The sequence below is a fragment of the Corvus moneduloides genome, chromosome 26, assembly GCF_009650955.1.
Source record: "Corvus moneduloides isolate bCorMon1 chromosome 26, bCorMon1.pri, whole genome shotgun sequence".
In the NCBI taxonomy this organism is placed as follows: domain Eukaryota; kingdom Metazoa; phylum Chordata; class Aves; order Passeriformes; family Corvidae; genus Corvus; species Corvus moneduloides.
The window spans coordinates 3,211,341-3,235,788 of record NC_045501.1 but is presented as its reverse complement, the minus strand read 5'-3'; the positions used below and the strand labels follow the sequence as shown (position 1 = coordinate 3,235,788).

At 56.5% G+C, this 24,448-nt stretch overlaps 2 protein-coding genes across 5 annotated transcripts; both read right to left on the bottom strand.

Moving 5' to 3' along the window:
• Positions 1-719: 719 nt before the first annotated feature.
• On the bottom strand, positions 720-18,018 carry LOC116456012 (membrane primary amine oxidase-like). Of its 4 annotated transcripts, XM_032134493.1 has the most exons (5): positions 9,445-12,312; positions 3,036-4,140; positions 2,652-2,937; positions 1,827-1,956; positions 720-1,681 (listed from the first exon to the last, which is right to left on the bottom strand). In XM_032134493.1, the coding sequence occupies exons 1-5, from the start codon at positions 9,910-9,912 to the stop codon at positions 1,379-1,381; spliced, it is 2,292 nt and encodes a 763-aa protein (XP_031990384.1). In that variant the 5' UTR covers positions 9,913-12,312; the 3' UTR covers positions 720-1,378. The 4 variants fall into 4 exon arrangements, with proteins under 4 accessions (XP_031990384.1, XP_031990385.1, XP_031990387.1 ...); XM_032134494.1 differs by lacking the exon at positions 9,445-12,312 and having other exon boundaries at positions 3,036-4,744; XM_032134496.1 differs by lacking the exons at positions 720-1,681; positions 1,827-1,956; positions 2,652-2,937; positions 3,036-4,140; positions 9,445-12,312 and adding exons at positions 5,619-6,232; positions 6,764-6,893; positions 7,068-7,353; positions 12,343-18,018.
• A 111-nt stretch (positions 18,019-18,129) lies between these two features.
• On the bottom strand, positions 18,130-24,366 carry PSME3 (proteasome activator subunit 3). Its single transcript, XM_032134534.1, has 11 exons — positions 24,257-24,366; positions 23,635-23,667; positions 23,281-23,343; positions 22,725-22,829; positions 22,380-22,428; positions 21,667-21,779; positions 21,115-21,183; positions 20,835-20,902; positions 20,626-20,680; positions 20,295-20,381; positions 18,130-19,834 (listed from the first exon to the last, which is right to left on the bottom strand). Exons 1-11 carry the CDS (start codon positions 24,296-24,298, stop codon positions 19,754-19,756), a joined length of 765 nt encoding a protein of 254 aa, XP_031990425.1. The 5' UTR covers positions 24,299-24,366; the 3' UTR covers positions 18,130-19,753.
• Positions 24,367-24,448: the final 82 nt, after the last annotated feature.

Genomic DNA, 24,448 nt, shown 5'->3' with positions numbered 1-24,448 from the left:
TGGCCACAACCTTCCTCTCGCACAAGGCCTGAGAGAAGCCTCTGGGCACAGCCCCTGCTGTCACCCCAGGGCACCCAGGGACCACTGCAGCCTCACACTGAGCCGTGGCCTTATTTGCCCCCTCCTCCCACCCCCACTCCCCTGTGCTGCAGCAAGCTGAGCTGGCTCCCAGGGGGACACGCCACAGCCATTAGGGCTTCTCGAGCCCCTCACACCATGGTTCTGGACAAACCCATCCACTACAGCAAGGGGTCAGAGGGGATGGATACCCACCATGCCCCCAGGGACACCTTGGTGAGTGCTTAGCACCTGCAGCCGTGTGCCAGGGATGGCACTGGCCTCACCAAGCTTCTTGGTGTCCCCATCCCAGCCGGGCACAGGGAGGATGGGCTCTGTGGGCTGTGGGATCCTGCAGCCCAGAGCTGCATGTGCAGCTGGGGGTGTAGAAGGAGGGTCCCCACACAGGGGGGCTGAGCACGCTGGGCAGCAGCCAAGCCCAGGACTGATTAACACAGCTCAGAACAACTGTTAAACATTAACTCCCTTGTTTGCTCCATGCCAGGCATTGTGCCGGGCACTGAGGTGGCCCCACATCCCTTGGACCCCCGCAGAGCTGAGCCAGGGCCATCCCTTACAGGCCATCAGCTCCCACCGCATCAGCCATGCCGGGGTCTGGCCCCGGCCACCAGAGCCACAGCAGCACCCATGAGCTACGCGAGTTTGTCCAGGAAAAGCACTCGAGTGCCTGTTTATTGGGAAGGGCGGACACGGGACAGCCCAGCCCGGGGACTGCCCATCCGGAGGCCCAGCTGTGGGCTCCTCCAGCAGCCTCCTGGCTAGCCCAGTGCACCGTCTCCATCTGCAGACTTGGCACTGCAGCAGCGGCCAGAGCTTGGCGGTGCCTGGGCCCGGTGGCCTTGATGCTGCAATGGCTGCGTGGCTGGGGAGGATGCTTGGGGCGTCCTGTGGCAGCTCCACAGCAGCGCCACACCACTCACTCCTGCCACTGTGGGCAAAACCTCGGGTGGACCACAGCTCCAAGGGCAGCTGCAGCTTTGTACTATGGACAACCTCGGCCAGCACTGTCACCCTGTGTGCACCGACGTTGGGAAGGTGGTGAGAGCCCCATTCCAGAGGAGGGGAGTGGCTGCGGGCACCCCACAGTGCACAGGGTGACATCCTGGATGAAATAAAAAAAGTCACTGCCAAAGGCTGTTTTTCAGAGGCTTTGTATCCTCCTTTAGCAGTGCTGAAATGAGAACTGAGCTTCTCTGAAAACCTGACCCTGAGCATGCAACACCCTGAGCATGCAACACCCTGGTGTGGGACAGAGCCCCTCTGAGCACCCACCCGACAGCCAGCAGCAGCCCCTGGCCCATCAGAGCCTGCCGAGCGGCGGGGCCAGGCTGAGGTTGAGGAAGCCCCCAAAGTGGAAGGGGGGCAGGTGGGGGGCACAGGCAGCAGCAGAGGACAGGCAGGCGAGGGGATTGGTCCCACACGCCCCCGTGTCCTGTTCACTGCTGAAGTAGACACTGTCAGATGAATCCACTGAGGGGTCCTCGTTGAAGTAGTTGTAGGGCCTCAGGAAAAAGCCGACACCGTTCCCCACGGTCACCGTGTTGGGGACATCTTCAGCATGAGGGACGTGCAGGAACCCCACAGTGATCCAGGCAACCAAGTCCTGGGGAGAAGAGGAATGAGGCATCTGTCAGGCTGAGCAGGACTCTGCCAGCCCAGCAGCTGCTCAGTCTGGCTCTGGAATGGGTGAAGCCTCTGGGCAGGGCAGGAGCCCCCACAAGGCTCAGCTTCTCTCCATCCCAGCTTACCTGGCCGGTGATGGTCTCGTTGTTGATGAAGTCAGCAAAGGCGACAGTGGGAGTCCAGGGGTCATTCTGGTTGTAGATGCTGGTGCTGCTGGGCTCCTCCTCCTTCCTCCGGGTGACGGCCAGCTGGTACCTGGCAGCACAGGGGTCAGAGGGGCTTATCCACGCCAGCACAGGGCAGGGCAGCCGTGGCATTGCCAGCCAGGGTGCACTGGCAAACTGGGGCTGGATGCATCCCTGGTCTGCCCTGGAGTGGGGAGGGAAAGGGCCAGCAGGGCAACAGCCCCAGCATCTTCGAGCTTGAGGGGGATCCCCCCGTGGCTTTTCCAGCATTGCTGTGAAACATGAATGGATCCAGGCACAAATGCTGCCACTCAACACCTGATGCGCTTCCTCAAGCCACAGCTACTTCTCCCCCACACAGGCTTCCCCAGCATGAGCTCCATCAGCTCACCCTGGCACTGAGACTGGACCGTGCTTATCCCAAGCATTCTCCAAAAGACGTTCTGTCCTCTTGGGAAGATATCACAACCTGGCGATGCCAGTGCTTCCCCTAGGAATTTGTCCTGCAGCCTACTTCCCCTCAAAGGGAAAAACACATGGGGTTGCTCTAAATTAGTCTGACGTGAGGTCAGATTCCTGCCTGTGAACTACCAGGAGCAGATGTTATTGAGCAACACTTCAAGGAAATTTCAGAGCCAAAAGCTATGCATGTTTGCTGTTTAACCCTTCCCTGCAGCCTGGTGCCGGCCTACCCAGAGGTGAGGGTCTCCCTCCGCCAGGAGCAGAAGCAGCTGAGGCCACACGCTCCCCAGCCCTGGCACCCACCTGCCCCAGCTGATGGACGGTTCCATGGAGCTGTTGGTGGGCAGGTGCTTCCCAGCGAAGCTGATGATCTGGACCCGGTAGCTGCGTGGGTGCCCCCACTTGTTGGGGTTGGGGCCGACAAAGGAGAGGTAGCGGGGCATAGGGGCATTGAGTGGGAATGCTGCCTCATCCTCCTTCTCCAGCCTTGCCCTGCGGAGGTATGGCCGCTCAATGGTGTTCTGTGTGCTCCAGGGATCTTTGACAAACTCGTACTCCATGTCCTGGGTCTCCAGGGAATTCAGCTGCCCTGTGAAGCAGAAGAGAAAACCCTCTCGAGCCCTGCACCCCAGGAAGAGCCTCAGGCCACAGTAAACCACAGCCATGCACAAAGGTGGCCAGACCTACCATCAACATCCAGGTCCACCTTGTAGTGGATGTGGTGGAGGTGCATCGTCCCCAGCGTGTGGGGCCCAACCCTGTTGCCATAGTCAGTGCCTTGGCCATGGAAGAAGGAGGAGCTGATGTAGCCAGTGGCATGCACCCGAACCTCCACAGCCCCGCTGCCATGGAACATGAAGTCCCAGATGTAGTCGTAGTTAATGAGCGTGGAGATGGTACGGATGACCAGCGTGTTTTTCCGCAGCCCGCCATAGTAGAAGGACTGCGAGTCGGAGAAGTGGCGCCTCAGAGGGAGGGCAGAGTCATGCTCAAAAATGCAGAGTGAGTTTTGGTTGGTTTTGGGAGTATCTGTCTCTGCCAGGTAGTGCCGGTCCACGTAGGTCGCTGTGTAGGGGCAGTCGAGGCCCTGGACCAGCTCATAGGCAAACCTGCCAATGCCAAAGCTCCCGTCGAGGTAGCGGGTGGACATGCCCCCAGGGCAGTTGGAGCCGTACAGGGCTAATGCTTCCTGGAGACTCAGCTCGTAGACAATCCTCTCCCCACGGTACCTGATGTCAAAGAGGCGCGGGCCGGTGTTGGGGTTCATGCCGAAGGCGATGCTCCAGCCCTGGAAGGTGATGCGATTGTCCCTGATGCTGTAGCGGGGACCCTGGGGCTCAAACTGCAGTGGACCTGGGGACTCAGGCGGGCGCCGGGGCCTCATTGAGCCCAGCACTGCATCAGCCTGGGGCTGCTTGAGTCTGACGACCTCCAGCACACCGGCCACAAACCCCTGTTCCAGATCCCCTGTGCTGGCAAAGTACTGGCCATTGTAGAAGACTTTGTGCAGCTGCCAACGGGAGACCTGGAGGTCCCCATGGTCCACCAGCACCTCCAGCCCCACCGGAGACAGGTAGTAACCGGTGCCAGCCACGTTGTGGAAAAGGACAAACCAGGTCATGCGGTCACCGGACTTAAAGCCCCGTGGGGCTGTGGTGAGGATGACCAGGTTGGTCCCATCAGACTCACAGCACGCAGCCAGGAAGCGCGGAGCCTTTTTCAGCTCCCTCTGAATGAGGGTGTTGATATCCATGTACTCCTTGCCGGTAACGGGTCTGCGGTGGTAGGGCACCTTCCCCCCGTACTTCTGCACCGTCACGTCTCGGTGGTACACTGGCATCGGCAGCGGCCCCACCACGTACTCGGTGATGTTGGGGTCTGCCTGGTTCCCAAAGTACAGCACAGCCAGCGCCTCCCGGGCGGGACGAGCCCCCCCTGCGTCCAGGAACCGCAGCACCTCTGCCTTGGCGGGGACCTGCAGATCCACGGAGGCGATGCAGTTGTCCGAGGGTTTGGCACGCGAGGCCTCAACCAGCGGCACCCCGAGCTTTCCCTGCAGGTACCGCACCACCTGGGACATCTCCTCAGGTGTCAGGTCAGCAAAGACCAGGCTCTGGCCATCCTCCATGTCCTCCTGCTCCGGGTGCAGGTGCTGGCAGCTTCTGGGGCTCCTTCCTCTGGTCAGCAACACGCAGACCAAAGCGAATATTGTGGCTAATGCCAGACCAAGGAGGATGAGCACGGTTTTCAGGCTCATGCCTGCTGGGGCACCGAGTGCTCCTGCAGTCTGGCAGGACACGTTTCCAGCTGCGGAATTCTCCCAGAGACTCACTAGAACAAGGGGCTGGGTTGGGTTGGGTTTATTTTTCTCCCGTTTTCGCAGCAGGGAACAGCCCAGAGGAACTCGCAGGGAGGGCGTGAGGGGACGTTCTCACACATTGCCAGGGTTTGCTGGGAACCATAAAAGGCAACTTTGTTCTGCTTCCCTAGAGGGTCATAATTTAAAGTAAACTCAATGTTTGTACATCTGTGCTTCCCCTCTGGTCCCAGATCCTACACTGCAGAGCTTAGAGAGGATGGATCCAGTCATCTAGGGGGAATAAGCACACCTCCCTGCTCCTCCTTCTCTTAACCCCACAGATGCTGGCAGCAGTGGCTGTAGAGATGAGCCTTCCCTGCGCAGAGCTGTGCTGAACACAGCACCACTGCCCCATCCTGGCACAGCCCTGCCATCACCAGCAGCATTGACTGCTGCTGCCCATGTCACCATGGTCCTGCAGCCAGGAGGGAGGGGACAGCTCTTTGTCACCCTGCAATGGTGCCCGCTGATCCTGAGCTACATCCTAGCACAGATGGGGCTGCGAGGAGGGGAACAAGGGTGCCAGAGCCCAACCAGCATCCTGGCAAACAGGCAGTGGCTCTGGCCATGCTGCATCACCAGCAGCCACGAGACCCCTTCCTGCAAGGTCCTGTCTGGATCCCACCCTTGTGCCCAGCACCGAGGGCCTGAGAGCCACAACCCACACAGTCCTGGCCATGACCCAGCCTCCCCCCAACAGCCACAGGGCTCGGTGCCAGTGCCCACCTCAGTCCCTGCCCCTGAGCCCTGGCGCGTGCCCCAGCCTGTCCCTCCAGCTGGACATCCCTGTGCCCTGATGAGCACCCAGAGCCACACTGCTGGGCTGGTTTGTGGGCACAAGAAACGTGGCAGAGACCAGCATCACCCCCCAGGAGACGCTGCTGTAGGTTGTAAGAACGAGACACTTGAGAGCATTGGACCAGCACCATTTTCATTATTTTGACCTGAGATATGCACTACACAGCACTTGCTTCTACAGCAGAGGAACAGGATTTTCTCCTCACTTTCCTCTAGTGACAGACTCAGATTCAGGAATTAACAGATAACATAGACTTCCATCTGGTATCACGCTAGGAAAATCACACTTCCCTTTTCAAGAGCACTATTTCAAAAGCAATGATAAAATGTGAAGTCACCGGACAACTGGAAATTGAGACAACTTCACTAAAAAGCTGAAAATCGGAGACAGAACGGTCAGCCTGGTGTCTCTGACCACATCTCCTCACACCGTCCTGTAGCATTAAAGCCTGCTCATATTTCGAAAACCATCATAGGTGAATGGGGGGAAGTTTGGCAAACAAGAGGCAGTTTTGGGCAAGCAGGCAAGAGGGTTGATTTCACATGCTGTAAAGTCCTGCTGGCTGGTGAAAAACACACCATCGTGGGAGTATATAGAGGGGTCCAGGTCATAGTAGTTGTAGGGTCTCAGGAGAAAACCGACCGAGTTTCCCACGGTCACAGTGTTGGGAATATCCTCAGAGTGTGGAATGTGAAGGAAGCCAGCAGTTATCCAGGCAACCAGGTCCTAGGCAGGGAAGAGCCACAAGCCCAGGGTTACTCCAGAAGCTGCAGCAGCAGTGACCAAAATACACATGGGGCCGTGGGGAGTGGCAGGAGAGAAGGAGGGGGACCCCCATGGGCACCAGCAAGCCGTGTTCCCACGCCAAGCTCCCTTCTTCTGGGAAAGAACTCCTCCCTTCCCCAAAGACCTGCCACAGCCACGGCTGCAGACATCCACCCAGTGGAAGGGCCCTTGCCTTGACCTCCAAGGCCTCACAAAGATCTTCATGACGTTTTGCCAGCATTTCTCCACAGGGAGAAACAAGCTTCTGCTCTGCACACTCTGATCTGTGTTCTCTGACCAAAGCACCGAGCAGACACACAGAGAAGGGGATGCTCAAACCCACTTCCCTCTTTCCCCTGGGCTGCTGCTCTCACAGCTGGGCCCATTGTCCCACGGGTGATGCTGGAGTCACTCCACTCCTGAGGCAGCCCTGGGGCTCCCGTTGAGCCTGGGGCTGGGTGTTACATCCCAGCCCAGGGGACCCTGGCTTACCTCGTTGGTGATGGTCTCGTTGTTGATGAAGTCAGCAAAGGTGACAGTGGGTGTCCAGGGGTCATTCTGGTTGTAGATGCTGGTGCTGGTGGGCTCCTCCTCCTTCCTCCGGGTGACAGCCAGCTGGTACCTGAGGACAAGAAAAGAGATGGGAGCAGCCCCTGAGGCAGGGCAGAGTTAATGGAGCAACCCCAGAAGAATGTTTCCCTGTGCCTCCCATCAAGGGACATCCAGCAATGCCTTCCCAGCTGGCAGGGCTGAGAGGGTCTCTGAGAACCTGCCATCCCAGCCAGAACAGCCTGACCTTGCCCAGCTGATGGCCCTCTCCATGGAACTGGCTTCGGGGATGTGGTCCCCTGCAAAACTGGTGATCTGGATCCTGTAGCCACGCTGGTGGCCCCACTTGTTTTTGCTGTTGGCTGCGAAGTAGATGTATCTGGGCATCTTTGACTGGAGTCGGAAGGCAGCCTGGTCTTCCGTGTCCAGGACTTTCTTGGTGAGTCGTGGCCGCTCTATCTGCTGCTCTGGGCTCCAGGGAGCCCGTGTCATCTCAAATGCCATGTCATGGGCCACGAGGGAGTTTTTCACCCCTGCGAAGCCAAAACAAAGTCACTGAGGTGAGTCCCCACGGTCCCCTGTTCCCCAAGGACATCAGAGTGCCCGCTCTCCCTGTTCTCCCTCCCTGCACCCTGTGCTCTGAGCAACGACCCTGTCCAAGAGCAGTTGCTGCTCTGCAGCTCCACATGCCATGCCACGACAACAGCACTTGTGTCTTAATCCATGGCTGGACACTTGTCTGAGCCAGGCAACACCACTCTGTGGCAGACTCTGTGAAAGACAAGAGGGGACAAGGGATGAGCCTCACCCCAGGGCAGAGGAACAGGTTTGCTTCCCCTACAAGCGTAATCTAGTTAACTAGAGCCTTGTTACTGTTCATCAGCTCATCCTGCACAGTGGAGGCACCTGGAGCAGCCCAGGTGATGAACACATTTGCACATCACACACAAAAGCAGTGTTGTGCTGTTCAGGTCCTGCCACAAAGAGACGTGGGCCCAAGGATAGGAGCAACAGGAGGGGCATGGGAGCAAATCAATTCAGGGACAGGGTGGCAAAGGGCTGCCGAGAGCATTTGATGGCCAGTGCCTCTGCAGGTCTGGCAGAGGAGCTATTGCTCAGCTCCTCCTGCCCGTCCCACCATGACCCCCCTCTGTGTTCTCCTCCTTTTACATTTTTTTCATAAAAGCCATTTCAGAGCTGAAGCTGTGGCCATGTATGAAGGTTGGAGCCCCACAGAAAAAGATCCATGCACAGCTAGCAGCACTGAGCTAATTTTCTTTCTTTTTCTTGCATGAACAGAACTTCTTACCCCACACCTCCCCTGCCAGTATTAACACTGACAGTGTGATTTCATCTGCCTTTTCCTTCTTCCTGCAGTTATGCCACCCCCCACTGCTAGCACACCACCCTGCCTGACAAGTGGAAAGGAAAATCTGTATAACCACCAAAAAAGTCACGTTTTTTGAGTCTGAAAGTACTTGGAGAGTACTTTTTGAAATGGAGAGACAAGAGCCAGACCTACCTCCCACATCCAAGTCCACCTTATAGTTGACAAAATGGGTGTGTATGGTACCCAGTGTGTGCTCCCAAAGCCTATTGCCGTATCTCAGGCCATCCCCATGAAGAAAGGATGAGCTTGGGTACCCCGTGGCCTGCACCTTGCCCTCCATGGCCCCGTTCTGGTAGAAGATGAAGTCCCACACGTAGTCATAGTTGCCCACAGTGGCAATGGACCGAACGACCAGAGCGGAGTTGACCAGCCCCCCGTAGTAGAGCGACTGCAAGTTGGAGTAGTGGCGCCTCAGAGGGGAGCCCAGGTTCTGCTCAAAGATGCAGAGCGAAGCTTTCCCCTTCCTGGGCCTCAGGCTCTCAGACAGAGAGTGTGTGTCCACGTAGGTGGCCAGGTACGGGCAGTCGACCCCTCGCACCAAGGGGGAGGTGTAGCGCCCCAGGCCAAAGCTGCCGTCCATGTAGCGCGTGGACATCCCTCCCGGGCAGTTGGAGCCGTACACTGACAGCGCCTCTTGCACGCTGATTTCATAGGCAACCCTCTCCCCCTTGTGTCGGATGTCAAACAGCCGCAGGCCCGTGCTCACGCTCATCCCAAAGGCAAAGCTCCAGGCCTGGAAGAGGACGTGGTTGTTCCTGACGCTGTAGCGGGGACCCTGCGGCTCGTACTGCACTGGGAACAGCGCGGCCGCAGGCGCCCGAGGCTTCATGGACGAGAAGTCCCCATCCCACGGTGCCTTCCTCACCTTCTCCACGCTGATACGACCCTGCACATAGGCACTCTCCAGATGAACCATGTCCCTGTAGTACTGCCCATTGTAGAAGACCCTGCTCACCGCCCACTGCGAGATGTCCAGGCTGCTGTGGTCCACCAGCACCTCCAGCCCCACCGGGTGCACAAAGAATCCACTCACGTTCTGAAACAGGACGAACCAGGTGACCCGATCTCCAGACTGGAATCCATGAGGGACTGTGGTCTGAAATGCCACATTGGTTCTGTCATACTCAAAGACTTCTTTGAGGAAGGTCGGTGCTGCAGCAAATGCCACCGTCTCCAAGAACACTCCCAGCTGCTTGTACTCGCTGCCCAGCATTGGTCTGCGGTGGTAGGGCACCTTCCCCCCGTACTTCTGCACCGTCACGTCTCGGTGGTACACTGGCGTCGGCAGCGGCCCCACCACGTACTCGGTGATGTTGGGGTCTGCCTGGTTCCCAAAGTACAGCACAGCCAGCGCCTCCCGGGCGGGACGAGCCCCCCCTGCGTCCAGGAACCGCAGCACCTCTGCCTTGGCGGGGACCTGCAGATCCACGGAGGCGATGCAGTTGTCCGAGGGTTTGGCACGCGAGGCCTCAACCAGCGGCACCCCGAGCTTTCCCTGCAGGTACCGCACCACCTGGGACATCTCCTCAGGTGTCAGGTCAGCAAAGACCAGGCTCTGGCTCATGGATCCTGTCTTCTCCACAACACTGGGCTGGGATTCACAGCTGGGCGATTGCCTACCCCTGCTCAGCAGCATGCAGGAGAGAATGAAGATTATCACTGCAGCTCCGACCAGGAGAACGTAGGGAAGTTTGGGGTTCATCACTCCGAGTGCAGTGACAGCACATGCAGTTCGGCTGAAGAATCCAGAGCACGTCCCTCACCTGCAGACCAAGGTCTTTATTCATTTGCAACTGTGGGCGTAATGGCGACGCTTGTGAGGTGGGGAGGGAACCTGTAGCTCCCGTGGGGCTCCGAGAGGAGATCCCAGGTCCCAGCCAGTTTGGCTTGTTTCCTCCCCACCCCAGATGCACCAAAGGAGCCAGCCAGGGAGCCAGTGCCTGGCTCACTCACCAAGCTACTGATGGGTTTCTCCGCTGCAGGGTGACACCACAAAGAGCCCCAGTCTCATCCAGCCTAGGGGCCTTTGCTTCTTTCAGTGTGTCCCAGGATGCCCCATCTCCTGTGGGAGCATGGTGATGCCGCGGGGGAAGGCTCAGCCGGCCTGGTCCTTCTGCACCCAGTGCCCCTGGACCAGCCCCACTCCCCTGAAGGGTTGGTCTGTGCTGGCACAGCCCGAGACCCGCTGGCTCCCAGCACCTCCACATGCCAGTTCTTCCTGTCACCATTCTCTGTTGCCTCCATGTCCTTCCCAGCCCTGAAGGAAGGGACCTGGCAGCTCCAGCCTGGCTCTGGCTGTGGGCAGACCAGAGGCAGCTCTCTGGTGAGAAAAGGCAGCACTTGCTGAATCATCCCAGTCCCATTCCAGCAGACGAGATCTTTGCACAAGAGCTACCACGGACAGAAATGGTGTGAAGGGGCTGCTCCAGCGTGGCCATCAGCTCCTGCAAGGCTCCCCCATGGCACCTGGCCCCATGCAAGGCAGTGACACACCACCGACAGCGAGGATGCCTTTTTGGAGATCAGGGTCCACTAAACACCCTCCTGCTGAGGAGAGTCTGAGGCACAGGCAGGAGGGGCCAGAACCACCACAGCACTGCAGCAATTTACCCCATCTGCATTTGTGTTAATTTAGGAATTATGTTTTCATTCTCACTTCCAACTAGGCAATAATTGCCCTTTTTCCCTGCAAGGCCCACAGCCTCAGATCAGGATCCAAGAACCTGTGTGGGGCATGACCCACTTTAGCTGTGACACAGCTGTGCCCTCCCAGCGCTGGAAGGTAGGGCTCCTGCAGGAACTTCCCAAGCTCCCTGCATGGCCCCAAGCCCTCTTGCCTGGAACACAGCTCCCCTCTCACCACAGGGAACAAGTCTGAGATTTACACAACTCTACGCCAGAGCGTTTTGCAGCAGTCAGGGCTCAGGGTCTGTAACCAGAGAGGGGCACTGAGGGACATCGAAGTCACAGAAAAGGACCTTGCCCCCACACAGGAACTGTATTTTAGCACGTTCTCGAGCCTTGCTTTCAGGAAGGAACCAGCATCAGCCCCGATTTTGACCGTAACAACAGCAGCAGCACCTTTCCAGGCCATACAAACCCCTGCATCACAGGCAGGTACACAGGAGGGCGTGAGCAGGGACTGAATGCTTGCTCTGGAGTTATCTGCAGCTTGACCAACATAGTTCTGAGGTTACTTTCCACAATCCAGGAGACAGCCTGGATCCCTGGGGCTGCTTTTCTCTTTGGGCTGGTTCAGATGTAGCCACTGCCCACCAGCGACCTCTTTGGTCCTGTGCAGATGTAAAACATTTTCCCTCTGCCTTTCCCAGAAGTGGTTTTCAATAACAGATGCCGTGTCCCCACTGTTCCCGGACTGCAGGTACTGCAACAGCCTTCTGTGGGGGAGCAGAGGTGCCCCTGAGGCTGAGCATCGCTGCACTCTCAGGGGTGGCTGCCAGCACTTCACTGTGAGCAAGGGGCTGCTCCTGGGCTCAAATAACCCTGTGCAGACATCCACTGCCAGCCTGTGCCTGCACATGGGAGCAGGGGAACTCACCGGGTCGCTGTAGCAGCTTCGCAGCCCAAGACTTGGGATCCAAGGCTCGAGTGTTTCCGCAAGAGAAGAAGGGGATAGAGCTGCAGGGGCTCAGCCCCACGGAGCACCAGGACAGCTGCCCTGCTTTACGTGGGGCAGTGAGACACGAAGAGGATTTTCCCAAGGGAGATGGAATGCCAGGAACAGCACCGGGCGCTGCGAAAGCAGGCTCACACTGTCTGCGCTCAGACAGGGCCAACTCCCTGTCTGCCCGCCCATGCCTATGGCAACACACACCGTGCCAGACGTGAGGCCTCAAGGAAACACAAACATTTTTCAGCTGCTACCTTTCATACTTTCCCTGAGCTGAACACAGAGCTCCCAGAAATTCCCATTGAGTGCTTTCCACTCCATGACCTTGACAGACTGTTTTACATATCGAAAAACATTTTTGCAGTGAAATAAGAGGTTAGGAGATTAAAGAAGCAGAGTTCTGATGTCACTTATTAGGGACTGTATGGACAAGGAGGCAAACCTCAAAGCTCGGGGGTTTATCAGTACAATGGAAGGCATTGAAAGAAGATCCAGACCTACCTCCCACGTCCAAGTCCACCTTATAGTTGACAAAATGGGTGTGTATGGTACCCAGTGTGTGCTCCCAAAGCCTATTGCCGTATCTCAGGCCATCCCCATGAAGAAAGGATGAGCTTGGGTACCCCGTGGCCTGCACCTTGCCCTCCATGGCCCCGTTCTGGTAGAAGATGAAGTCCCACACGTAGTCATAGTTGCCCACAGTGGCAATGGACCGAACGACCAGAGCGGAGTTGACCAGCCCCCCGTAGTAGAGCGACTGCAAGTTGGAGTAGTGGCGCCTCAGAGGGGAGCCCAGGTTCTGCTCAAAGATGCAGAGCGAAGCTTTCCCCTTCCTGGGCCTCAGGCTCTCAGACAGAGAGTGTGTGTCCACGTAGGTGGCCAGGTACGGGCAGTCGACCCCTCGCACCAAGGGGGAGGTGTAGCGCCCCAGGCCAAAGCTGCCGTCCATGTAGCGCGTGGACATCCCTCCCGGGCAGTTGGAGCCGTACACTGACAGCGCCTCTTGCACGCTGATTTCATAGGCAACCCTCTCCCCCTTGTGTCGGATGTCAAACAGCCGCAGGCCCGTGCTCACGCTCATCCCAAAGGCAAAGCTCCAGGCCTGGAAGAGGACGTGGTTGTTCCTGACGCTGTAGCGGGGACCCTGCGGCTCGTACTGCACTGGGAACAGCGCGGCCGCAGGCGCCCGAGGCTTCATGGACGAGAAGTCCCCATCCCACGGTGCCTTCCTCACCTTCTCCACGCTGATACGACCCTGCACATAGGCACTCTCCAGATGAACCATGTCCCTGTAGTACTGCCCATTGTAGAAGACCCTGCTCACCGCCCACTGCGAGATGTCCAGGCTGCTGTGGTCCACCAGCACCTCCAGCCCCACCGGGTGCACAAAGAATCCACTCACGTTCTGAAACAGGACGAACCAGGTGACCCGATCTCCAGACTGGAATCCCCGGGGAGCAGCTGTCACGACTGCAAGATTGGCTCCATCGTACTCCATTACTTGTTGCATGAAAGCTGGAGCTGAGGGGAACACTTGGCTCTTTAAAAACCCTCCAATCTGCTTGTACTCAACAGCCAGTGTCGGTCTGCGGTGGTAGGGCACCTTCCCCCCGTACTTCTGCACCGTCACGTCTCGGTGGTACACTGGCGTCGGCAGCGGCCCCACCACGTACTCGGTGATGTTGGGGTCTGCCTGGTTCCCAAAGTACAGCACAGCCAGCGCCTCCCGGGCGGGACGAGCCCCCCCTGCGTCCAGGAACCGCAGCACCTCTGCCTTGGCGGGGACCTGCAGATCCACGGAGGCGATGCAGTTGTCCGAGGGTTTGGCACGCGAGGCCTCAACCAGCGGCACCCCGAGCTTTCCCTGCAGGTACCGCACCACCTGGGACATCTCCTCAGGTGTCAGGTCAGCAAAGACCAGGCTCTGGCCATCCTCCATGTCCTCCTGCTCCGGGTGCAGGTGCTGGCAGCTTCTGGGGCTCCTTCCTCTGGTCAGCAACACGCAGACCAAAGCGAATATTGTGGCTAATGCCAGACCAAGGAGGATGAGCACGGTTTTCAGGTTCATGCCTCCAGCTGGTCCAGCAGCATTCAGAGGCTTTCAAAGCAGGCTTTCCAGCTCCTGCCTCTGTCAGTGTATGCTGCACTGGATGGATTAACGCAGAAAGTACAAAAGACTGGGAGAGGCTAGGGGAGGAGATCTGAAATCCTTGGTGACCAGAAAGGGCAGATCTCGTCTCAGCTGCAGCCTCCTCTGGTCCTCCTTCACGGCAGTGCCCTGAAAGAACTTGTGGAGATGTAGGGTCAGTGACTCAGACAAGTTCCACATAATTCTGTTACTTTTTCAGTCCAGCCTGGCTTCCTGAGGCTGCCTGTAAAAACGGAGATCCTGCAGTCAGCCTGAGGTGGCTGTGACCACTGTGAGGCTCTGACAAGCTGGGAATTGTTGCCACACTGTACAATTTCACCTCTTTACAACTCACCGATTTTCCTTGTTTATCAGGCTGCTTCCTTGTAAACATTCTCCCTGGCAGCACCATTCCAAGCTTGGAGTTACTTTTTATTTAATTTTTTTAAATCTTCCACATGGAAGCCTCTGCTGAAAACACATCCTTCTGTGTAGCAGTAGAAAAACTTTGGCAGGCATGGAGATGTAGTTCAGGAGGAGAATCAGGCCCCAATGTGCTGTGAACAACCAGCTCTTAGTTTGCACCTTAGAACAGCTCTGAGCCAATTAATCCCCAGCACTGTACTGTCACAGGATCATCCAGCCCTTGTCTCTCCCTCCAATTCACAGATAAACTGAGGTGCAGCTCCCAAGAGGTTCCCTCAAAGACAGAGAGATCCTGAACGTGCACCCAGCAGCAGCTGAGGGCAGTGCCTGCTATCAGTGCTGCCCAGCCAGAGTGCCCAGGCTGGGCAGCCACAGCTGCCCTCTGCCACCCCAAAGACAGTCCCTGCTGGCCTCACAGCGCTGTTTGAAGGCACTGGCAGAACAAGGCAGCCAGAAGGACTTGGTGTTCCATCTTGCCACGCAGCAGATGCTCGCACCACCTTGGCTACAGTCCCGGAGCTGGTGCTGAGTAGGTCACGGCATCCAAGAGAACCAGGGCTGGAGATTCAACCCAATATTTCCACTCCTGCTGCCAGCCTCACCTCACCTCACCCTCGTCTTCTCTTCCTCCTGTCAGTTTCCTGATGGGAGACAGCTCCCACCAGCCTCTGGTTCTTCCTCTGTGGCAGATCCTACCTGGGGGATAGCCCCTCTGTGGTCCTCTGGCCATGCCAGTCACCAGGCTGGGAGGCAGAAGGCCACGTTGTCGTGGGTCACACTCCATTATCCTCACCACCACTGGCAGCGTCAGCCTTCTTCAGGACAGGCTGCAGCTGTGAGGCCAGAGACACGCTCTCTGTGCCAGCACACAGGGCTCTGCCTCACCAGCTGCCACGCCAGGAGAGCCTCAGAGCCACAGCACTTGCTTCATGTAGTCACAGTGCCAGCAAAGGGGCTCACTGCAGCACGGACACAGCAATGGGCAGGGACAGGACAGAAAAGAACAGAGCTGTGCTGAAGTACCTGCTCTCATCAGCTCACAGTGGCAGAATTGAACACCTCTGAGCAACCCCAAATCAGGCAAAGCAGCGCTCATTTCCAAGTCAGTCTTTCAACCCATGAAGTCAGTGAGGCTTCGAGGATTACCTGGGGTTAGGCTTGAAAGAAAAATTCCCTTTTGGTGTAGGCTTGGAACATGGTGCCCATTTCACTAGGAGCACAGAGCAGAAGCACTGCTGCCCTGGGTCAGGTGTGGAGCACACAGCAGAACCTCCACAAAGCTCGTGTGGACCTTTCCTTTAAGAAGTACACAAAGAGCAGATCATTCAGGTTTGATTTTGCCTCTCGGGTTTGCATCCTGAGGCCCTCAAAGCCACGGCACAGGCTGCAATTACAGAAGGGCCTTTTCCAAGCAGCACAGCAGTAGTTTAAGAAAACTCCACAGGCCTTCCTGCCCCACAAATCACAACTCAACCCTGCAGCTGGGCTGGGAGAGATCCGAAAATAGAGTGTGGGAACACTCCTGGTTCTCTGCATGTTGGGGGCTTGGAAAGAAAGAGAAACCCTAATCTGTACTGACAGCCCCACGACAAACCAACCACAGCAAACACCCCAGGGCTGCTGGATAAGGATGGCAGCTTTCTGCACTGCCTCTGCTCCACTGCAGAGCCTGTCCCATGGAAGCCACGTCTGATACTGGATTTTTTAGTACTGTCTGCTTCTGCTGGACTTTTCCAGCTCTGGTTTAGAGCTCTGTTTCAGAATAAACAAAATAGCCCTAAATCCACCTTCATCTTGCAGCAGGAATTTCAGGAAGCAGAGTAATTAACTAAGCCTGCACAGCCAGAACCTGCGTCAATAACTGCCTGATGAAAAGCAATGAGGGATCTTTGGGGGCCATGCACACCATGGAACTGCTTGTGCACCCTCTCCAAAAGGAGCCTGCAACAGCCTAAAGCTAACCTAGAATTAGAGAAATTGCACGTCTCCATAACAGCAGCATAACTTGTTTATGACCTGCTCAGTGCACGTACTGCTTCCCACATGCCAGTTCCCCAGCGAGATCAGCCCATCACTGACCCACATCCCATATGGAGAATTCACATCCTACCCATGTTTTATTTTGGCTACGTGGTTGCTTTTAGGCACTGCCCATCTTTTATTTGCTGAATTGCCCACGTTCCCCGAACAAAGGGAGATGGGAGTGCTGTTTTTCACGCACACAGAAAGGTAGAGGTGGCAAAAAATAGCATCTGAAATTTACTGAAACCCAAACCAGACACAGACAGGTTTTGGCTTGGGGAAACTCTGAGACAGCAACTGCGACAGCTGGGGAAAGGGCACAGCACAGAAAACCCCTGCCAACACTTCCGACACTGGCAAGGCTTGAGCGAGCCCCAAACCAGAGCTCAGACTTCAGAAAGCTCCCACTCCCAGTGCCTCACCTCATGGGGTCAGCTTATGCAAAGCACAACAGTGGAACCTGCCTGACCCTTCCTCCATGCCAGCTGCGCTGCCGGCAGCGCCTGTGGCTGCACACAACTGCTGAGCCATTATCCTCCTGCCTCGCATTGAAGCTGGGATGTCTCAAGGACCGGCGAAGCGGAGCCCTGACTGCACACTGTGACTGCTGCCAGACTCACTGGGATCACAGACAACAACAAACCCTCCCCTGCTCCCACGGATGAACCCTACTCCCTGCCAGCACCTGCCAAGACAATTGTCCTGGATGCTCCATCCTTCCACGGGACTGCTGGCGCTGACTCCCTGGGAGTTCAGTTTGTTTGACTGCAGTGAGGAGGAGCCCCTCATGCTGCACCACATCAAGTCCTGCCAGCAAGTCCTTCCTTTGGGCTCTGCTCCAGCCACCTTGGCCCTGAGACCTGTTTGCAGCTCACTGCCCCTTCCCTGCACGGGTCAAGCACCTGCAGGGCTTTCCCACACCACAGGAACTTCCCTGCACAAGTGGCTGCTCCTGTTCCTGGGCAGCCGGAGGTGCCACAGCTGGGAGCCCCGGTCTGCAGCGGCTGCTCCCAGGGCCAGTCACAGACCCTGCCTAGCAGCACCGTGGCCAGGACAGGCACAACCCCAAGCAGGCACCGAACCCTGCACCAGGGGCTGGCTCATGGGGGCTGCAGCCCTGCAGCTGGGGGCAGGACACTCAGGAAAGCCTCAAGTGCTCCTCGGGAGGCCTCTGTGCTGCGGCATGGGGGAAAGGCAGGAACAGGATGATCCCCAGAAGAGCAAAGGGCACTGTGGCTGGGGACAGCAGGGCAGCTGCCTCTCCTTGGGTACCACACACATGCAGCAGCCAGGAGCAACAGACTCTGTGCCCCACAGAGATACTGGGTGCTGCATCCAGGACAGCCCAGAGACACCTGCCCAGAAGAACCTGCCTGGCAGAGAAACCCTGGAGCAACTGCAGGCTCAGAGAAACACCATGCAACGTCCCCTTATCTGTTTGAACTGGGATGGCCCAAGTCCCACTTCTTGGCTGAGATGGGACAAATTCCACCAAACCCAAGCCCACGGGCAAAGTCATGCCCAATGTGAGGCATGCTGAAGGAACAGAAACAACCTACACAGCAGGCTAGTTTATAACACAGTCAAAAAGAGGAATGAGGAGAATGAAGGGAAGGAGCAACTGAACGTGAGAAAGGCAGAACCAGAACTGGACACTAAAACTGCATGGCCTAAGAGCCCAGCATCACACACAGGGGGCGGCCTTGAAAGAATTCCAAGTACCTTATTTTAATTTCTTGACATGGTAAAAGTTTACATACGTTCATCTGGCAAAGAAAGCTGAACAAATTGAAAGGAATCAATACAAAGAAACACAAGGGGAAGTGCTGCTCCCAGACAGCAGCTCAACGCAGTTGGTTTGTTACTGAATATTTATTAGCGGGAAGACTAAGAGTTGACTTACTACAAACAACAACAGAAGAGTCTATAGCAAGGGCCAGCAGCCCGCCGCACTCTGGGCAAATCCCTGGGAAACCAGCAAGAGACAACATGGCTCTTAGATGTGGAAGCAGAAAAAAACCCAAAAAACTAAAAACAAAGTAAAAAAAATAAGGGAAGAAAGTTCATTCCATTTGTCACTGTTGTTACAATGAGATTAACACAACTCTTAAGGCTACTGCACAATAAGAATATACAGGTGTAACAGCGAGACCTGCGAAACAGCGAGTTCCTGAAACAAATGATTTAACGTTCCCTGATTAGGGACTTAAGTAGAAATACTATAAATAAGAAAATTTTGAAGCCTGCAGCGTTATGGGCCCACTTGCCACACACAAAAACTGACGCAATACAACCAGTCATTTCCAAAGGGGTTTGTAATGGACCACGAAATGTTCTGGCAGCTTAGAGGAGTCACGAGGCACGGGAGCGTGCCCTTTGCAGGGGAAAGACTGCAAGGTCTGCAAGGTACCAGGTGGGTATCAGCCACCCTCACCGTCAAGCACCAGCTGTGGCAGCCAGCTGTGGCAGCCGGTCTGCTCTGCCCAGGCACCGGGGAGCACTGCCAGGGACAGGGGGGCTCAGTCTGATCACATGCAGAGATATTTTAGGACTTTAGCATCAGATCTCCAGCCCGTCCCTTCCCTCAGCCCAGGCAAAAGCAACTCATGCTGAAGGGGCAACCGGGACGTATGTGAAAGAACATTGGTTTTAGCCAAGAAAGTGGCTCTAGTCAAATGGCAGAAGCCACCTGAGCTCATGACAGCCAGGACAGCACCAGCTCTAGTTCCAAGCATTTGCTCTGCACCGATCCAGACAGAACTGGTGAGGCAGAGACCTATGGGGCAGGCTCTGCTGAGCCAGAAGAGAGCAAGAAAGGGAGTGCAGATGGCTCAGTGGCATCAGAGCACAGCTGCCAAGGGGCAGGGTCCCTGGTCAGTGCAGAGCTGGTGGCAGAGGGGCCTGGCCACAGCCAGCAGCGGGGACAGAGCTTCCCTGCTGTGGCACTGCCGGGCCTGCCGTCGTGCTGGGCTGTCTGCCCTGCTCCCAGAGACCCCAGTGCAGCCACCAGACAAGAGATGGGACAGGACAAGGGCTTGGTCTATAGTGTTCCCACTCAGGTAGGAAGCAAGGCATGAAGGAATGTCCCTGCCTGGCTGCAGCAGCCTCTGGGGCGTCCAATGCAGCATGGCCTCTACTACCAGTGACTAGAGGAAGAGGGAGAGCTCCTGAGACCTGAACAAAACCAATCACAGAACTAGGCAAGAATTTCTTTAGAGTTTAACTAAGAATGCAATACTATTTCCAGCCAGTTTCCCATCTCGATAGTCACGTAACAAACCAAGGCAATGACGGTCTTTAGTTGACTGAACAGTTCTCAAGTTCAAACGTTGACACTTAATAGAGGGTCTCAGCATTGCTGCTCCGAGGCCTCTTGATCTTCTCAATGTTTTTAAGGATCATGTCATGCAAAGTGACCTGCAAAAACGAAGAACAGGACTCAGACAGGAAGCCATCCAGCTTTCACCATAAGCACTGGTTACCACAGCAGCACCACTCTCCTTGGCACCCCCCTCAACCACACACCTGGTTAAGGTAAGGGCTTCCTTCAGCCAGTACATGTAATACCAAAAACATTTATTCAGAAACCCTAGGATTGGCTCGTACTGTATGAAGAGCTTAGGATCAGATTCCCACAGAGGGGGCAAGAATATTTTGCGCTAGGGCCCTGTTAACACTGCTGGAAACATCTGCATCTCTAGGAGATGGTGGAGAAGCAACAGTTGGCTCGTCCTGCTGGAGCAAAAGCGGGAAGCAGGCAGGCTTCCTGCCAGGAGTGGACGTGCTCGGGGGGAAAGGGGAGACAAGCAGCAGCAGGATCACAAGGGCTCTCCACTGCTGCACGAGGAGCCAGTGTGAGCTCTGTGTTTCCACTTACATATTGATTTCTCAGCTCTGAAATGATGAGGCGCAGACTAATGTACTCCTTCTCGTCGATCTCCGTCACGGTGCGGCGATAGTCCTCCTGCCGAGAGCAGACGCGGCTCAGTGGACCAGCTCAGCTCAGCTCAGCCTCCCACACTCTCAGGGAGGGTCCTGCCCTCCACAAAGGAACCCCCCACTGCAGCTTGCTGCCCTCAATCCTTGTATAATCCCCCCTCCTCTTCCCCCAGGACCCTCAGCTCAAAAAAGATGGTGACAAAGCAGCTCAAAGAGTCCCAAAAAGCAGCAGCATAAACATGCAAATCTCCATGTCCCCGGTGACTTACCACATGAGGGTACTTGGCTATTTTGGAAACCAACTTTGCTCTTGTAATATAGTATCTGGCAGGGAAAGGGAGAGACTAAAGCTCAGATAAACAGCACCAGGATTGTTTTCAGGTCCAAGCTGCCCTGTCACAGCAGCTGGGGGACCTTTCCCAAACACATTCCTTTTCCAAGGAGATCCCAAAAATGAAGTCTGTTCTTGCATGCTTACCTAGAAATCTGGTCCAGGTAAGATGCTGCCTCGCTCTCCACAGTCCGAAGCTCAGCAACTGTTTCTTCCTGCAAGGAAGACAAGGAAGCTATTAGCTCCAGGAGGCTGCAGCTGGCCTTCAGGGCTCGGAAAACAATGTCTCAGCAGCACCACATCAAGCTCAGGTTTGGGTTTTAAAACCTAAACCAACCCCATGACTGCAGCTGCTGGACACCATGAACTGAAAGATTCAGAGGAACCCCAGAGATCCAAGTCCCTGGACCACAGAGCAGTGCCTCACCTGAATAGAAACACCGAAGTTGTTCCCATCCTCTATCCTGGGAATGAGAAGCTGCACCCACATTTTGACCTGCAGTAGAGAGATCACAATGCTGACCAATGCCAACACCTGTGCAAAGACTGCTCTCAGCAATGTCAGTAAAAGCCTCCCAGGACCCTGCCTTTGCCACACCGCTGGCTGCAGGTCCCTTATGTACCTATAACACTACCAAGATCACTTCCCACATGCCTGGGATGCCATGCAAGCCAGCAGAGGCCCAGCTTCCCATGGGAAGCCCTCCTCACCATGCCAAAGGAGCTCTTGGCAGGAGTCCGTGCCTGTGCAAAAGAAGGGCAAAGCAAAGCCTCATGAGGCCTGAGAACCGACATCCTTCTCCTTCAGGTGAACAAAGGAGTTCCCCAAGGGTTTCACCTGCCTCCCAGCCACTGTCAGACAGGGCAAAGCCCTGCTTTTCCTCATCTACAGCACAGAGGGACCCGCTCCTTTCAGAGCGTCCCCTCTCCAGGAGTAAAACCACCCTGCTACCTCCCCTTACTCCAGGCTCACACCCACCGTATTGCACTTCTCAATGAGCAGCCTAATTTCTGGTTTCACTTTCTCGATGATGTCCACCAGCTGCTGGTTGCTCTTCAGCATCCCATTGGGCATCACAAACACTTTGGTACCTGCAGCAGAGACAAACCCCAGCATGAGCGACTCGCGGGAACGGCCGCGCCACAGTCGGACCGAGGGGTCACCTGAGCCTCATCTCCCACAAAGGCCAGAAAGGGACTGAGCCAGGCTATGGCTACCTGTAGGGAAGGGGAAACGGGACATGGGATAACAGCAGTTACCACAAGGGAAGGAAAAGAGAAAACACAGAGCAGGATGAGACTGAAGAGCTCGTGGATGCTGAGGCTGAGCACAAAGGGTTTTCCTGGTGCACATGTACAAGAAGTTTCTGTCTCAGCTTAATCCAAAGCCTGGAATCTTCTTCCAGACAAAGAGCGGAACTGCACAGAGCCACCAGGAGATCAGCTGCCTCTGTCAGGAGGCCAAGTTCAAGCCAAGTACTAGTTATGTCTGTCAGAGAAGTACTAATTATGCTTCTAAGAGCTGGAACCTGACTCCTCCACATCAAGACATCTGTAGGTCAGGCTCTGGCCTGTATGAGCAGCAGCTGCTGTCAGGGCAGGGCAAGTGGGGCTCACATGATTTGCATCCCCAAGGCTCAGTGCAGCAGTTCAGGGGGCAGGCAGCAATACAAGGGGCTTGGGGATTCTTACCCTGAAAGGTCTCTTCGTGGTCTTCCAGCTTCCTCTTTTTCATATTTGGCTAAAATATACAAAATGTTTTACTCACAAACTAGTCGTAAGCTGTAAAGGTGTTGCAAAGGAAAAAAGGAAAACTTAGAGCCCTGCCATGTTCGTGGTTTCTAAGCACTCTTCCTTAAAGCCCAAGAAGGACTGCAGAGCAGTGTTACCTCCAGCAGACTTCCCAGGCTCAAGAGATCAATCTCTAAAAGCCTCTGGGCCAAGGCCTGTTGTTAAATAAGAACATCCTACCCCAGCACAGAGCAAACCATGCAGTTTTAATAGAAGCTGGGATCACAGCCAAGAGAGTAACCTTACCCCATCCAGTCCATCATGGCTGTTGGTGAGAAGAATTGGGTCAGGCACTGGGAGGTTCATGTCCGAATGGATCTGAGTAAGATCATGAATGTTCAGGATGGGTTCCTGGAAAATAAAGCAAATTTCTTATTTAATTACGAACTAACAAATTCTGCCACACCAAACACCGTGAGAAGACAAAAGATTCAGACCTCCCTCTTGTCCAACTGTAAAATTAGGATGAACGAAAACAAAAGGCCTAGCAATAGGCTGTGACCCCCCCACCCAGGAGCCACGGTCAGCTATTGGTGTCTGCGTGAAACCCCAGGACTGCCAGGGACAGCCCACTGGGGAACATGTAGAAAGACAAATGTGAGAGATCACATAAAGAAAACCGCAAAATGCAGCACCCCCTCCAGAGCCAACAGCACTGCAGTGCATGTGAGCCACTAGCTGCTGCCTCGTGTCTCTGCAACAAGGTGACATGCACATAAAGCAGCTGTGAGGAGACCTGCCACATCCCTTTCAACACGCAGCTGAAAATGGAAAAGGACACAGAGCACAAGGCACACCCTACCTTAAGGAACCCATCGAGCTCTAACAGCTTCTTTGGAAAAAAGTTTGCTACGAGGTCTTCAGCCTGAGAAAGAAAGAACAAACAGCGATGTGAAACTAAGGCCACACGGCTCCCACCAGCAGGCAGGAACATCAGGGAAATCATCTGCCCACGAGCAGGAAACAGAGAGAATGCAAGTTCTTCCTGCTGCCAAGACCAAACAATGCCCGGGTGAGAAGAGAGCCACGAGGCTCTAGAACCTCGTTGCAGTGGGTGACTGATGCCCAGGTGTTGCTAAGCTTCCAGGGCAGGCTCAGCCGGCAATCCAGTCTGTCAGAAAGACATGGCCAAAAACCTCTTTCCTGCTCGACTCACCTCACTCGTGATCCGCTCCCTGAAGGAGTCAACCTGCAGAGTGAAACAGGGACAGGTCAGGGTCGCTCTTGACCAGCGGGGCCCGGGGAGGCCGCGCACCGAGCCCGGCAGCCGCATGACCCTCCCAGCCCAGCTCCCGCTCTCCCGGGAAAGGCGGAGAACGGGAGGAGTCTGCGAATACCGAGCGGGAGCTGCCTGGGGGCGCCGGGAGCGGCTCTGTCCGCCCGCCCCGGACTCCGGGCGCTGCGGGGAACTGGAACCCGCGTGCCTCGCGCCGGGGTGGAGGATCCGCCGGGCCGCCCCGGGCCAGCGGCCACGCTCCGCCGGGGCACGACTCGGCCACGGGACAGCGCCGGCCGCTTCCCGCCCCCCCCCCCCCCCCGGCGGTGCAGGGCCGGGCGAGGGTGGGGACACCGGGGGCTCGTCGGGGCGGGGGGGCCGCGCTCGGCGGCCAGGGCGGAACGGCCGGGAGGCACCGTGGGGCGGCCCCAAGCCCGCCCCGCCCCGGGCCGGCACCAACCCAGCTCGGAGCGGGCCGGCGGGGCGGAGGTGGCGGCCGGGCCGGGCCGGGCCAGGCCAGGCGAGGCCAGGCGGGGCAGGGCGAGTAGCGGGGTGGGCGCACCTTGAGCTTCACCTCCGGGTCCACCTTGAGCAGCGAGGCCATGGCGGGTCCGGTCGCGGGGCCGCTCCGCTTCCCCGGGCCCACACCGGAAATGACCTCACGCCGCGCACCCGCCAATGCCGCGCGCGCCCGCCGCCCGCGTGACACCCCGCGCGCGCACGCGCCGCCGGGTCCTGGCCGCTCAGACGGCCG

What these genes read in the sequence shown, in the direction of transcription:
- PSME3 (XM_032134534.1), bottom strand. Translation starts at nt 24,298, where the DNA reads ATGGCCTCGCTGCTCAAGGTGGACCCGGAGGTGAAGCTCAAG. An exon ending in GCCATGATGGACTGGATGGG is followed by an intron (nt 22,429 to 22,724) that starts GTAAGGTTACTC and finishes TGTATATTTTAG; the next exon opens with CCAAATATGAAAAAGAGGAA. An exon ending in TCATTGAGAAGTGCAATACG is followed by an intron (nt 21,184 to 21,666) that starts GTGGGTGTGAGC and finishes TCTCTACTGCAG; the next exon opens with GTCAAAATGTGGGTGCAGCT.
- LOC116456012 (XM_032134493.1), bottom strand. Translation starts at nt 9,912, where the DNA reads ATGAACCCCAAACTTCCCTACGTTCTCCTGGTCGGAGCTGCAGTGATA. An exon ending in TGCAGAAGTACGGGGGGAAG is followed by an intron (nt 4,141 to 9,444) that starts GTGCCCTACCAC and finishes TACGGGGGGAAG; the next exon opens with GTGCCCTACCACCGCAGACC. An exon ending in CCGTCCATCAGCTGGGGCAG is followed by an intron (nt 1,957 to 2,651) that starts GTGGGTGCCAGG and finishes CTGTGCTGCCAG; the next exon opens with GTACCAGCTGGCCGTCACCC.